The sequence below is a fragment of the Rhinolophus sinicus genome, chromosome 8 (genome assembly GCF_057876585.1).
Source record: "Rhinolophus sinicus isolate RSI-liver-muscle chromosome 8, RSI-T2T, whole genome shotgun sequence".
Lineage (NCBI taxonomy): Eukaryota > Metazoa > Chordata > Mammalia > Chiroptera > Rhinolophidae > Rhinolophus > Rhinolophus sinicus.
In genome coordinates this window covers 25,767,440-25,781,366 of record NC_142508.1, presented here as the reverse complement: position 1 = coordinate 25,781,366, position 13,927 = coordinate 25,767,440, and the positions used below count along the sequence as shown (strand labels likewise).

Here is a 13,927-nt window from a genome sequence, read left to right as displayed (position 1 = left end):
TTTTGTTTTAACCAAATACATGTGTATTTTTAATTGCTCTAAAATGTGTGTATTCTCAGACAAGATTTTTAGGAGGTTTGTGGTCACTCAGTAATAAATCAAATAGATCAAATTCATAAAATAGATGAAATGACCTTTTTTTCCATTCTTATTTGCTCTGCCAAACCAGTGTGTTAATACTTGCTCTTGCAAAATTTCTGGACATTTGGCTAAAGCCATGCAGTCCTCCTGGGGCACTCCGAAAGCTGTCTTCATGGTGAAAGGGACCGGGCGTTGGGGGTGAAGCTGGCCAGGCGTGTGCAGTGCCCCTTCCGCTCTCTCCAGACCCGCACAGCTTATCTCACACTTTGTTGGACCCTGCACAGCAGGGTGGGTGAAGGATAGAATTGCAAACAGAAATTGTATTTGCTTTTGTTGAGTGAAGCCAAAAGTCTTAATATTATTTTATGCACTCGATGTAGATGACAATTGACATGAGAAAGAGAGCTATTTTTAAGAGCACCACAAGCATCTTTACAATCATGGGTGTGGGGGGAGGACAATGTAGGAAGCGTGTGTGTGTGTGTGTGCATGCTTTTTAAAAGTTGTATATAATCAATGTCTCCACCCTCTCCAAAAAGACCAGAACTGATTAGAAGAAAAAGACTTAACTTGATGCACAAAATTCTGTATGCATGCCAAATACTGGAGTGAAAAAACATTTGGCATCTGACTGAAAAGACACCAACCAACCATTTGATTTCTATGGTTGAACACTGTCAAAATCTTGAACTCCTATATTTCATTTAAAAAATTGCTCCCTGAAGTGCAAACTTACTTCAATTTTTGAATAAAATCTAGCATTCAAATTTATAGCCACTTTGAAAACTGAGGGTTTATTTGTATCGTATAAACCTGAGCAGATTCTTAATTACAGTAGTCATGTTGCACATGGAGAATCTAGATTTAAAAAAAAAACAAAAAACTGCCACGTAGGTTTTTCCACATTTTTGGGATGCTTTCATAGGAGCCATCATTTATGGGAAATGTATTAAAATCCTGCCATATTGCAGTTTAAATTTAAATGCACCACTTCCCAGAAGAGATTTTAATGTATCCTATAAACTAGGATATAAACTAAAAAGTTGTGGGGGGTTTTTTGTTGTTGTTTGTATTTTGTTTTGTTTTTTCTTTCTAGTTTTTTTCCTTCTCTTGTAAGCCTAAGTCCATTGAGAGAGATGCCGGTTCTTGAGTGATCTTTGTGTGCTAACAACCTGTCGGGGATCTTCTCTCTGCTCGCTGTAGCGGGCAAAAGTCATCTTTGTTTGCATGAAAGTTAAGGTCTGATTGAACTAGGGTGAGCCTTTCATTTTAAGAAGAATTAAAGACTGGGGTGTTTTTAATGTTTTAATCTCTGTTTATGAGGTTTCTGTTATGAGAGGAAAATTGATAACATTTTTACCTCAGCTAACGGGCCGTGCTCTAATCCCACGTTTACAGTGATTTATATTCTCCGTGGCAGCGTGCGGTAACCCCAGAGTGATACCACTGTGGTGTGGATTGACTGCACTCCAAACGCTGGGATCACATACATAATGTTTGTACTTTTAAATAATATTCAGACACCAGAATAAATACCATATGTGCACCGATGCTGGTTACAATGGAACCTTGTCATTTCTTGTGAGGGAGAACATTCTTTGTTTCTGATTCCTGTTTGAAATAAGTATGCAAAAGATAAATATGTACATTGACAGCATTTTAAGAAGGCTTAGGTAAGTACACAGCTCAGGATGGAGCTACTATTCCTTGAAGGGTTGCATTTAAAACTAAAAAGAATTCTGTGTCGCCACCACCCCTCTTTGACACACATGAAGGCAAAGATTGGTGTCCAGCGTTCCCAATGTAGGATCAGTTTTTATATTTTATGTCTGTAGCACGCTGCAGCTAAAGGACATCTGCTGAAGAAAAATTACCTCCTTGAGCACTGTTCATAGGCACAGTGAGACTAACATGCTGATGACATGGTAACAGGGAGAGTAACGCATGTGATAATGGGGAGGGATGGATTGATTGGAAAGCCGTGACTCAGTGCGAGGCCTAATGTCATCTGATGCCACAAAAGCAGAATTTAGGTGGCCTGACATCATCAAAATACAGATAATCAATCTCCCCTAATCCATTTTTTCCCGTATGATGTTGAAGATTTAAAAGTTTCATAAAGTTAGAAATACCTCCCAAGTAATGCACTTTTAGATTTTTGTTTTTATCCATCGTGGTTGGAATTCTAATCCACCTCGACATATTTTTTAACTAGACATGGTAGAATGCCTTTCATATTTGTACATCTGTAACAGGCTCCAACAAGTCAGTCCACATTTGCTTCTTGGGGAAGCATTTCCATCCAGGTTTTGCCGTCAGTTGAGCTGTACCGCGCTAGTGCTTATGACATTTCAATAATATTTTGTGGATGAGGAAACGCTGGGCATTGGGACTGATGGCTTCCCTACTCCAGCACCCCAGCCCCACCCAGCCATGTGCGGTTTGCCCAGAATATATAGCGTGAGATTAACGTGTGAGTCATACATCATAATGCACCTCTGACAGTTTATCTGGCACATGACTCAGAGTTTGGGGAAGTCTTGCATCCTTTCTGTAGAAATGGTCCCTGTTACAAAAATGCTCAGAAGGCCTTTCGACCTTCTTTGTAGAAATGGTCCCTGTTATAAAAATGCTCAGAAGTCCCTTCATGAAGTTGAGAAGTTATGAGACAAATATATTGAACCTCTGACATATTTTCTCTCCTTTTCAGCTTTTCGGATGATCCCGTACCCCTTGGAAAAGGGGCATCTGTTTTACCCCTACCCAATCTGTACAGAAACAGCAGACCGGGAACTGCTGCCGTGTAAGTCTCACCTCTGTGTATTCTGCTCTTCAGCAGTGAGGGTAGCCTGCCTGCGGCGGGAGCGGGAAGAAGTGAGAATGACACATGCTTATAATGTCCCTTGTCTTTTATCACTCTTCTCCCAGACCCTGTCCTCAATTGATAGCATGTGCATTTAAGTGAGTTATGGGAGTGGATTCGGCTTCCTGCTCCTCCACGTCTCTCCAGATTCGTGAAAGGGAAGACCCCAGAGGGCTGAGATTAGATGAGGCGGCGTCCCGGGTGCCTGAGCACAGAGACCCCCAGCTTGGGGCTGAGGTGGGCTGGGCGGGGCCAGCATGCAGGGCGCTGCTCAGACGCAGTCCGCACAGCCTGGGGTTTGCAGAGCAAGCGCCGAACCTCAGAGGGAGCAGCAGATGAGTCAGGGGAGGGAGGGCCGCTCTGCCAGAGGCGGGGCGTGGGTGGGGTGGGTGCCCTCTGTGGTGACGCAGCGCCCTCGGCCACCGGGACTTCCCGTGAGCGTCTCGGGATCCCACGTAGTGAGCGTAGTGAGCGGCGTGCCATGTGCAGAGCACACGTGCAGCCTCAGCACGAGTTCAGCACAGAGGGGCCCTGCCCTCGAGGGCCGGACCGGCTGGCAGTCTGGTGGCCCATGCTGCTGTGCAAAGTATGATTTGGTTTACTGCAGTCCAGCATTGTTTTGACAGTCCTGGCTAACTAGTTATTATCAAATCATACTGTGCACAAGGTCATGTCCAAGCTCTTCATGTGGCCGTATTTTCTCCCTCAGATAATAAGCTCCAAATTTTGGCTATTCGGGCTTCCCCATCCTCACTCCTGCCACCCCCTCCCTTTTACCAGCCCCAATTATATCATATCTCATAGCTATAACATGTTTAAATACTTTGCCCAGAGGAATAGTGTAACTTTGGAGCCCTGGGTGCATAGTAAATTGTCCAACACCAGCGTTATTGAGCTGGTCGTAAATCTCCCGCATGGTGGGGTCTGGGTGCAGACCGACTGGCTGTCTCAAACTGAAGTAGCAGGAGGTAGCTCACTCGTTTCGCTGCTAGCCAGCCCCAACACGAGCTTTGTCACTTAGGGAGCTGGGAGATTTCAGTGACGTGTTGTTCCTCACTGCCCGAGTTTTATTGTGAAAAGGGTCTGGTGTCTCACACTACATTAGATTTGATTTCAGAAATCCCTGTTATGGGCCCATACTTTACCTTTTGACTCCTCCTTCAGGGAGATCCTTGTTAAAGTTTCAGTTTTCTGGTAAAAAAAGACAGTTTTCTGAAAAGTACACTGTTTTAAAATGTTTTAGTTGAGCCCAATTAAGTTTCCATGGGGATGGATTCACTATTAGAACAAGATTACAGTTCTTAAAAGAAACTTTATAGGAATAATCTTTATAAGCCTGAAATAGAAAATTATGGCTCACATTTAGTTAATTGGAGGCAGTGGTCCAAGCCAGATCTCCCCTCAGAATCTCTTGGTAGGCTGGGTTTTGAGGGTAAGCATGTGGAGAGGCTTGGTTGTTTCACGTGCTCCCCACGTTTCACACACTGTTAAGTGCCATGGTTGGCACAGTGACCTCCACCCCACGTTTGAATCCGAGCAGGTTGCCCTCCTGGATTCTGGTGGGCGCCATGCTTGTTTGTGTTTGTTCCTCCCTCCTGGGCCCTCCACCCGCGTTTCAACAGAGTGGATTAGTGTTTAGGGCTCTACGTAATGAGAGCTGAGAGGTTGGAGAAAGGCCTTTAGATCTTGGATTTCCTGAGGAAGGTGGAGCGCTTGGGTGCTTTTGGTCCCAGTGTTGGTACTGTGGGCACGCAGATTCACTGCTCCCTCTACCAGGGCCGAGGGCAGCTGGAGCTTTTCCCTCTGACGGGTCAGCCCCTATCTTCCCAGTCAGCACCCCATGATCCCAGGTCACAGGCATCCACAGAGCCACAAAAAGCAGAAGAATCCATTTTCTTGTTTTTGTGCCACAGCTTTTTGGTTTCCCCAAACCCATTATTTGAATTTAACTTTATGAAAGGCACCCTAAAGAGCATTAGTAATTTTTTGGAGGTGGTGGTGTTGTTTGGAAGTATATTAATAAGAGTCTCCCACAGTTGTGCCAGATGACCCTTCAGCCTTTATCCCCAACCCTTGCAGATTGACAAGGCCAGTGTATGAGGTCCTCTCTGGGTGGCTCTCTACCTGCCCCCCCCCCCCCTTTGTCAACATACACAGAGTACGCCTGGAAAAAAATACAAGATAAACTAATATCGCCTCATTATAATGATTAGAAATTATAGGAAGGCGAAAAATCTGGAGAGTTTTTTTTCCAGTATAATTGATTTTGGATTTTCTGGGTTTTGCACATTAAACATGTTTCATAATTTGAATAAAGTTCTGTTTTATTTGTGTTTACTTTTGAGAAAGGAATGTTATAAATTAGGCCTAGATGGTGTTCCTCTCCCTGCCCATGAATGTGTGCCATCCCCAAATAGCCGTTACGCTTCTAGACCGAGCGCTGAGGTTGAACATGGACTTGGAAGAAGCAGTTAGGCAGCCGGAGGAGCCGATGCTGGCTGTGGTTCATTCCGGTACCCTACCTTGTTCATTTGCAAAAGGCTTCAGCCAAAGCACTAAAGAGTCCGTCCCACATACAGAAATTCCCTGAGAATGCACTGTGTTCCAGCCCTAGTATTTCCCTTTTGTCTTCCCCACAGCTTTCCATGAAGTCTCCGTTTACCCAAAGAAGGAGCTCCCCTTCTTTATTCTGTTTACTGCTGGGTTGTGCTCCTTCACAGCCATGCTGGCCCTCCTGACACATCAGTTCCCGGAACTTATGGGGGTCTTCGCAAAAGCTGTGAGTACTTGCCAAGAGGGAGGCCTCAGGGAAGGGGCAGGAAAAGCAATTGAAGCAGCATAAGAGAAGCAGAGTCTCGTGTAGAAATGGATACACCTGTATTGATCATTTGCTCTCATTTGCTCACTGTTTAATTTTCCTTGTCATCAGTGGAATCAAAGGTTGAGAGTTGAACGAGAAAGTGTAGGTTGTTTGCTAATGCCTTGTCTTTCTTTACACACAGAAAGTTCTCAGCAGTTTCCCCAAAATGCATGAGGTCTACAAGGATTAAATAAATAGTTAAGGGAATCATAGCAAATGAAAAATGTGTGGGAAATTATTCAGTTTTTGTATAAATTGAATGACATTATTTCTAATCTTTAGATATTGTGGGTCTTTTTTCAAGAAAGATGAGATTTACATTTTCATAGATGATTTAAATAAAAAAAATTAATGGTTACAAAGCTTTGGCTTATGTGGGGAATGAACTGAAAGGGTGTGGAGGGCTTGTGGTAGTAAGAAGTATGCAGATACTACGTTTAGAAATATGGAAATCCACTAAGAGACTTTAAGGAGGGTTGTGGAGAAGAGCTCTAATCAGAAAAGCCATCTGGACTGACAGTCAAGAACCATTTTCTCCTTGCTGAAAACTGACCATTCCAGGCTGCACATGCAGTGAGTATAAGTTTGCTGGTTTGGCCACAGATGATTTTAAACAGAAGGAATCAGGAAGAGAGTGTGCATTGCTTCCCTGGAACTCCATTCTGATTTCAAGGCGAGTGGAGTCGGGGAGGATGATTGCTAACTTGGCTGGGTTGATTTAATCCCTTTCCAGATGATTGACATGTTCTGCTCGGCAGAGCTCAGGGACTGGAATTGCAGGAGTATTTTCATGCGTGTGGAAGATGAACTGGAAATCCCACCGGCACCTCAGTCTCAACATTTCCCAAACTGAACGCATCAGGCTCCTTCCCTCACCACCAAAACCACTCCTCCTGTACTCCCGACCTCCGCCAGAGGCAGTGCCACCCACTCAGTTACCCCAGCCAGAAACTCAGCAGCCCTCCTGAGCCCTTTCTCCCACTGCGCATACCCCCGCGCTCTCCACCACCTTGCGTCTAACCTCCTGAGCCACTAGGCTTTCAGTCCTGTGATTCACCTCTTCCTCCCCACCTGTCCCCCACGGCCTCTCTCTTAGTTTAGGTCTTCGTTATTTCTTGCCTGGACTCCTGCAAAAGTCTTTAACTGGTCTCCTTGCTGCCAGTCTCATTCTCTGCCAGTCTTTCTTTCATACTGACCCAAAAATGATCTTTCTTAATTACAAGTCTGAGCATGTCACTTCCCTGCTCCAATTTCCCCAATGGTCTCCTCCCATCTTCAGGATAAGTCCCAGCTCTTTAGCATGGCATGCAAGGTCCTTTGGGGTCTGGCCCTTGCTGGCCTGTTCTGCCTCATCTCATCCAGCTCTGCACAGACACTGCTCTTGGGCCACAGTGAATTACTCACCATTCCCAGTGCACCAGGCAGCTGTCCACCTCAGGGCCTTTGCACGCGCAGTTTGCTCTGCATGGAATGTTCTTCCCCTTCCCACCCGACCTGTCCACTCTACTAATGCCTCTCTATTCTTTTATCCTCAGCTTTTGTTCTAAGTTTCTCCTAAGCTGAGTTAGAGCTCTGCTTTGTGATCCCACAGTAGTCCATGAATACCTATATCATCACATTTACTGTACTGGATGATAATTGTTGAAAACTTGTCTGTCGCCCTTTAGAATGGGAGCTCCTTGAGAGCAGGACTGTGTCTTCCTCATCTCTGTATCCCCAAAGCTTTGCACAGTGCATTGCACATAGTAGGTTTTCAATAAATTATTATTAAATAAATAAATGGTAGTGGTTTCTGCAGAAAGAATCAATGTAAAAATCAGATACAGCCTAGCATTTCTTCTTTGATATTTATAATCATAGACTCTTAAAGCTGAAAGGGACCTTAAGCAAATTGCTTTCAACAGTAACATGGTGGAGGTCATCTAGTCGTGTCTTGGAGCCTGTCAGCAATGGGGAGCTCACTCATTTAACACGGAAGCCCATTTCATTGTTGCATCTCTCACAATTTTTCTTATACTGATAAAATCTACCTCTCTTTAATGTCTACTGTTGTTCCTTTTCTGCCCTCCGAAACCATAGTAAACAAGCCTATTTCCTCTTGCAGCTTCTTAACACAGCTCCCACACCGTGGCCACCTCTACCTTCTGACTGCCCCCTCTTTTCTCCAGGCAGAAGACCTTAAACATCCTTACGTTTTCTGTGTGTGGCTTCTAAGCCCAGCATCGTTCTCCTCACCTCCTTGATGCTCCCAAGTCGGTGGCCTTTGCTATTCATTACTTTCTTCTACTCCCAAGCCAACCCATGAATAAAAATAGTTGCCACGCTTCTGGGCAGATTAGAGTGCAGCTTAGTAAAATTGTAAGTAAGATATATTTACAGCGCTAGGATTCCTCTTGTTATGTTCTTCTCTTAAACATTTTTAAGGTGTATTTGGCCAGGATTCTTCATTAAACTGAAAAAAAGCACTTGCTGGGAATTCTGGGTCAGAGCAGAGAGTCTCACCTCTAGTGTGCATCAAATTCACCTGGCCCCACCACCAGGAGTCAGAACCGTGAGCTTTAGCACCCAGGAGCGCGTGTTTTTCACAAGGACCCAGCGCATTCTGACGACTGGGCTTGTGGACTATATTTCCTTCCAAGAACATTTGCAGGTGTGCGGTGGGCTCTGCGAGCTGTTGAAGTGTTCAGTGGTTTCACCCTGGCTGCACCTTGGAATCACCCAGGGAGCTTAAGCATGACTGATGCCTGGTCCCTCGAGCCCCCCAGGGTTGTACTTGATGGCTCCGGGGGGGCGACCTGGGCATCTGCGTTTTCAGACCCTCCCCAGGTGACTGGGTGTGGAACCAGGGCTGTGAGAAGCGAAGTGCTGCACGAATGAAATGACTAATTGCCTGAACCGGCTTTAACGGGGAAGGAGGGAGTAGGAGGCGGGGGTGGGGGGGTTAGTAAATAGACTAAGACTGGGCTGGGTGTTCTCTAGGAAAGGCTGGGCAGCCTCCCGCACATCAGAGACATGTGTTCATTGTGGATGTAAGACCAGGGCCACACTCCTCACTTAATGTTTCCAAGTTTTGGATTTGAGTCTAAGAGCCAATGATTCAATAAAGTGTAAGTTTGCCTTCACGGGCCTCATATTTTATGCTCTACCAAGGTGTGGCCGTTTGGTCAGCTCCTCGTGATTTTCAAATGTGCTTTAGATAAATTTGCTTTTCAACCTCTGTCTGGAGGATCACATTCATCCTGCCCTTCATTAGGGTTTAGCAGTTTCCAGGGTGTCTGGAGAGACTGGTGGGGAAGGAAGATGGATGGCCTGAAGGAGACGAGCCCGTCACCCTCCTCTTCTCCACATTTTCACCCTTGTCACTCGTAGGGCCCCTCACAAGTCCCCGCAGGTTATCACAGCTGCCCTATAGGCTGCCTGCAACCATTTGCAGCTTGTGAAAATGATTTTCTCAGCCCTGCCTGAGATAAGGCCCTGGGATAATGACTTTTAGTAGATGCAGAGAGATTGCAGTGTGGCCCCCAGGCCACATGCAGTTTGGGAACTCTCCAGAGTGTTTACATGTGGATACGTAGCCAGTAAGGAAGCCCGATCGGGGAAGTGTGAGCCACTGGAAAATAGTAAAATGAGAGGTTTCAGCGGGCTTGCCCCCTAATCTAATCTACCTCAAAGACTTGGGACTAACTTCCTGGAATGTTTGGTTACCAAGATAAGGATGCCCATATAAATAAGTTGTTTTCCAAGCCCAGCCTCTCGCAGAATGTGGGGAGGTCCGCATTCTGACCCCTCCTGCTTTCAAGGGCCCTACTTTGCTCCTCTGGTGTCTCTCCTTCCTTCCTTGAGCCCAAGCCCCTGACTTCTGACTCTCATCTTCCCTTGTAGGCCCTGGCCTCTTTGAAGTCTGATATTGAGTACAGTGAAATGCCAATTGTCTGATTGCCCAGGGGCACCTGGAACATATTCAGATAAGCAGAGCGAAGCATGTTGGGAGCCATGACCTTCTAAAGAATGGTGTTTCGGGAGAAGGAGGGTCAGGCGATTGAAGTGTCACTCTCTCTTTTTTATTAGTTCATTTGCTTTTTCTCCCCACAAGACACTGAATTACGCTGCATTTTGCACTGTGCGGCTCTGCCCTCGCTGAGAGAGGTGTGGACTGTGAGAGGTACATGCTGTCCCAGGGTCACATGCTGTCCCAGGGTCACCTGCTGTCCCTCATTTAGACTTACTATCCAGGAGTAGATTCCACAGGTCTGTGAGTGCATTGGGTGTGGCTCGGGCCAAAAAAAGGGACGACTTTCAAACATGCAAAGAGAGGTAAATGAGCATCCCCAGCAGGGCAGGCCCCACCACGCGTGTCTGCAATGCCTCCTGATGAATGCCACTGCCCTGTGTTTGGTTCCTAAGTGAAGGGGCTCAGCAGCTCCCCAGCCTCATTACATTGTCTGCCTCTCCCTGTGGGTGACCAGGGGTGGGGTGCGGGGCGGGGTGCTAAGGGAAGTAGCTTAGTATCTCAGCTGTGTGCTGCAAGAGAATTAGGGTCTCCAGGAAGGGGATCAAGAGCTAGCAGGATAGAACATTCTAGATGTGAGGCAGAGCAATAAATTATCACATACATTGGAGGTATGGGGACTAAGTTCTCTTGTGGAAACTTGTTGAGAAGGCTGGTGTAGGCCAGGGATGCAGGCTCCACTGTGTGTTCGTGCGCAGTGCGGACAGAGGGAAATTACAGACCTCCAAAAGCGTCAGGCTCGTCTCTTGATTTCCAGAGGCCTCACCTTCTGCATTTTTTTTATCCAAGTCAGGCCAGTGCCCAAAACAAAGCAAACAGACCCACAGGCATTTATTTTGAACCGACTTTGCTACAACATCTCCATTCATTCTGCTGCCCAAGCTGATGTCTCCACGTTTTAGTGCATGAACTTGCCGGAGTGGGGACTGAGCGCTGCTTTTCCTGAGTGCACTGGTGGTGCTACTCCTCCAGGCGTCCCTTCCCTCAGGCACAGTGTCTGTGGCTCCAAATCTGTTTTGGGTCAAGTGGTCAGGATATGGTCATTTCACCAGCAATACCACTGTGTTCGCTGAGCCCTATCTTCCAACCCCTGTCAGAAGCTCTGGTTTATCCTGACCACTTTAGCACTTCGCTCCCCTTTATGGAGCTGAGTATTACAGGCAAATGCTGTGTTTGGTGAAGGCTTTGTGGTCTCTGAACACATATTAATATGTGTGTGTGTATTTTTAATTTTATAATATCATGTTGGGTTACTGCAATCAGTAAACTTCTCCCATATTATCTTCTCATAACCAGGCTTTTACAAACTGTTTCAGAGGCGCTTGGGAAGTAATTACTCATTCCTGGGCCCAGTATCTCCCATGGTGCCTTATAACTGCATTCAACTCTAAACTGAAAAGGGTAGGCAGTCCATTCTGTAGGGTGAGCACCTCAAATGGTTCTGTGCACCCAACAAAGGACGATTCAGAACGTTACTGGGAATTCCCGTGTAGTTGACCACCCACCTGACAAAAGGAGGAGCCATCCGCCTGTGTTCAAGTGCTAACATGGCTGCCTGTTTCTTAACTGCAAACCCAGTCTGGCATTCAGGGCCCTCCTGGGCACGCTTGTAGTTACTTCTGAACTCCAACTCTTCCAGCTAAGCTAAACTATTTGCCAGCTTCTGGTCATAACAGTTGTTTTCCCCTTTCTGTTCCAGTTGTTTATTGAGCCTGGAGGGCCCGCCGGTTCATGTTTCTTTCCTCACTGTCTTTCCTACCCCATCTCAATCTCTTGCTATCCAACCATCTGTTGGGGTCTATGACAGTTGCCTCATTTTAAGTGTTTTTCTGATCCTTTCAATAGAACGGATTCTGTCCCTTTTCTGAACCCTCCTGATGCTTGTGTTCTGGCGCAATCTATCTGGCATTACCACTTTGCTGGTCTTAATGCCCCCCTCCACCATTTTGACAGTGGGAGTTTTGTCCTAGACGCCTTCATATCTCACCCAACACTTAAGTGCCTTACTGAGTAAATATATTTAACTGATGTAAAAGATACAACATTGAGGAGGATTCCAAATCTTACACTATCTTGAGTTTCCTTTATGCAAATTGCACACGTGATGATCCAGCTATAATGTGTTACAGACCATCCCACTTTGTATTCTACTGGTTCAAAACAAAACAAAACACAACAAAAAAAGGAAAGGTTCTAAGGCCAAATGATTTTGGGAAACTTGGTTACCATACTCCTCTTGAAGACCCACATCCATAGAACATAGGACTAGTGGAGAAGCCTATTTTAGCTTCGTTAAACGCAGTCTACTAATTTGCTTGACCTCAGAAGCATGTTCTCCATTTGCATATGTGCCCGTCCTACACTACACTTCTACAGGGGTTCTTGGTGGTATAGACAGGGATGTGCTCGGGGCAGGGAATAGGACAAGGACAGCACAGTACAAGGACTGCGTGTTGGACCCTGGAGGTGATACCTTGCTTCTGAAGAGACAGCGAGCAAAGAAACCATCCAAACACCCGCCTCATGCCTCGCTGGGTTAGGGCACCTCTTCTCTCAAACACTGAATGGCTTGTGAAGGGAAGCTGATTCTTCACAAGAACATAATCAGAACAGGTTGGAGATTAAGTTAGATGAGTCTCAGGTGAGGCACTTGGGTTTCTTAACAGGCTCAGCTATGAGCTGTCTCTGCATGTAAAGACAAAGGGGTTTACTAACCAAATGGAATAGATCCCAAAGACGTCCTCCTAGCAGCACCTTTTCCACAAGGACATGTCATTCGTGGACTGGCCAGTTTGGTGTCTCCCCCACCGCCACCAGGCTCCCATGATGCACACCACTGAGCAGGTAGTTCAGGAATGAGGATGGGCTGCACAGGTGTTTGCGAAACAAGAGGATCCCACAGCAGTTTACAACCATACAATGAACTTAACTTTTAAAAAATTGCCTTTTCCTCTCAAAGTGAGTTTTATACCCAGCTAGGCAAGCAGGTGGTCTAAGTTGTCACCATTTTTTATCTTCTGCCCACTTGCTACTTGTCAGTCCATTTTGATGGCACTGGTCATCTGCATGAGCAGCCAGCAGATCCTGAAAGCTAGTTGGAAAGCCTCCAAACTGTGGGGCAGCTATGAGAGGGGCAAAGGGGCTGCCAGCAGACTCTCCTCCCCTTTATCTCCCAGAGCTGGGGGCAGGACTAGAACGCAGGTGTGATCATCAACCAATGTTTCCTGTAAACCTAAATATGAAAGTATAGCCTTTTGAGACGTTCATAATGCAGAGACTTAAGATGCAAGCCTGGATTGGAGAGGTTCATTTCACAACTTTGAGTGAGACATCTCCTGACGTCTGTGCCTTTCTGGTTTCTTTGCAGTTCCTCAGCACTTTGTTTGCCCCCTTAAACTTTGTTATGGAGAAAGTGGAAAGCATCCTCCCGTCCAGTCTGTGGCACCAGCTGACACGAATCTAGGAAACCCAGTCAGTCCCTCCACTCACCTCACCCCGTGGGCTGCCACCATCTCCTCCGTGCCAATTCCTCCTGGACTGCAAGAAAGCATGACTTTGGAAAAGGGAAGCCATTCCAAGATTTTAAACATTCGTGGACTGTCTGTTCCATATTAAAAGCTGTTTTTGTTGTACAAAATTTGTTGATGTTCATTTCTATTATATTTTGCCTTCAGAAAAGAAAAACAGTAAAAAAATAAATTTTGTGTATTGCAGCAACCAGTTGTTATCTTCCTGTGTCTCCCAACCCTAAAAGTGTTGGCATCCCATATAAACCTACAGGTTTACATTTAATTTACTAGGGACCCAGGTCTGCTGAATGCCCACGATGGTTTTCTTTACCGATGGAACTCTTCTCTACAGTATGAGGCTTGGAAAAGGGAAGCTCTTTGGCTCAAAAGAATCCTTTTTCAGACCCAAACTGAATGTCCTTATAGGCCAACTGCACACACACACACAAAGCTTCCAAAATGAATGACAGGAAGTGTGAGAGAAATGACATGTATGTACCGTGACAGGTTGTTCCAGTTTAGCGACTACTCCTTTGATAGAACTCGACACTGCAGCTCTAGGAATTATTTGAGTTTTGGTTTCTGAAAAGTTGTCGTGAGAAGAA

General features: G+C 45.8%; 1 protein-coding gene across 14 annotated transcripts in view; it reads left to right on the top strand.

The window, feature by feature from the left end:
- The window catches only part of ST7 (suppression of tumorigenicity 7), a 253,061-nt gene extending 239,531 nt beyond the window's left edge, over window positions 1-13,530 (top strand). For 9 of the 14 annotated variants that reach the window (XM_074315679.2, XM_074315681.2, XM_019743202.3 and 6 more), the window contains 3 exons: window positions 2,792-2,884; window positions 5,584-5,723; window positions 6,538-13,530. In XM_074315679.2, coding sequence (XP_074171780.1) covers window positions 2,792-2,884; window positions 5,584-5,723; window positions 6,538-6,657 — 353 coding nt within the window. In that variant the 3' untranslated portion in view covers window positions 6,658-13,530. The remainder of the gene's footprint in view (window positions 1-2,791; window positions 2,885-5,583; window positions 5,724-6,537) is intronic. The other 5 variants (XR_016021958.1, XM_074315680.2, XM_074315683.2 and 2 more) reach the window with 1 other exon arrangement.
- Window positions 13,531-13,927: the final 397 nt, after the last annotated feature.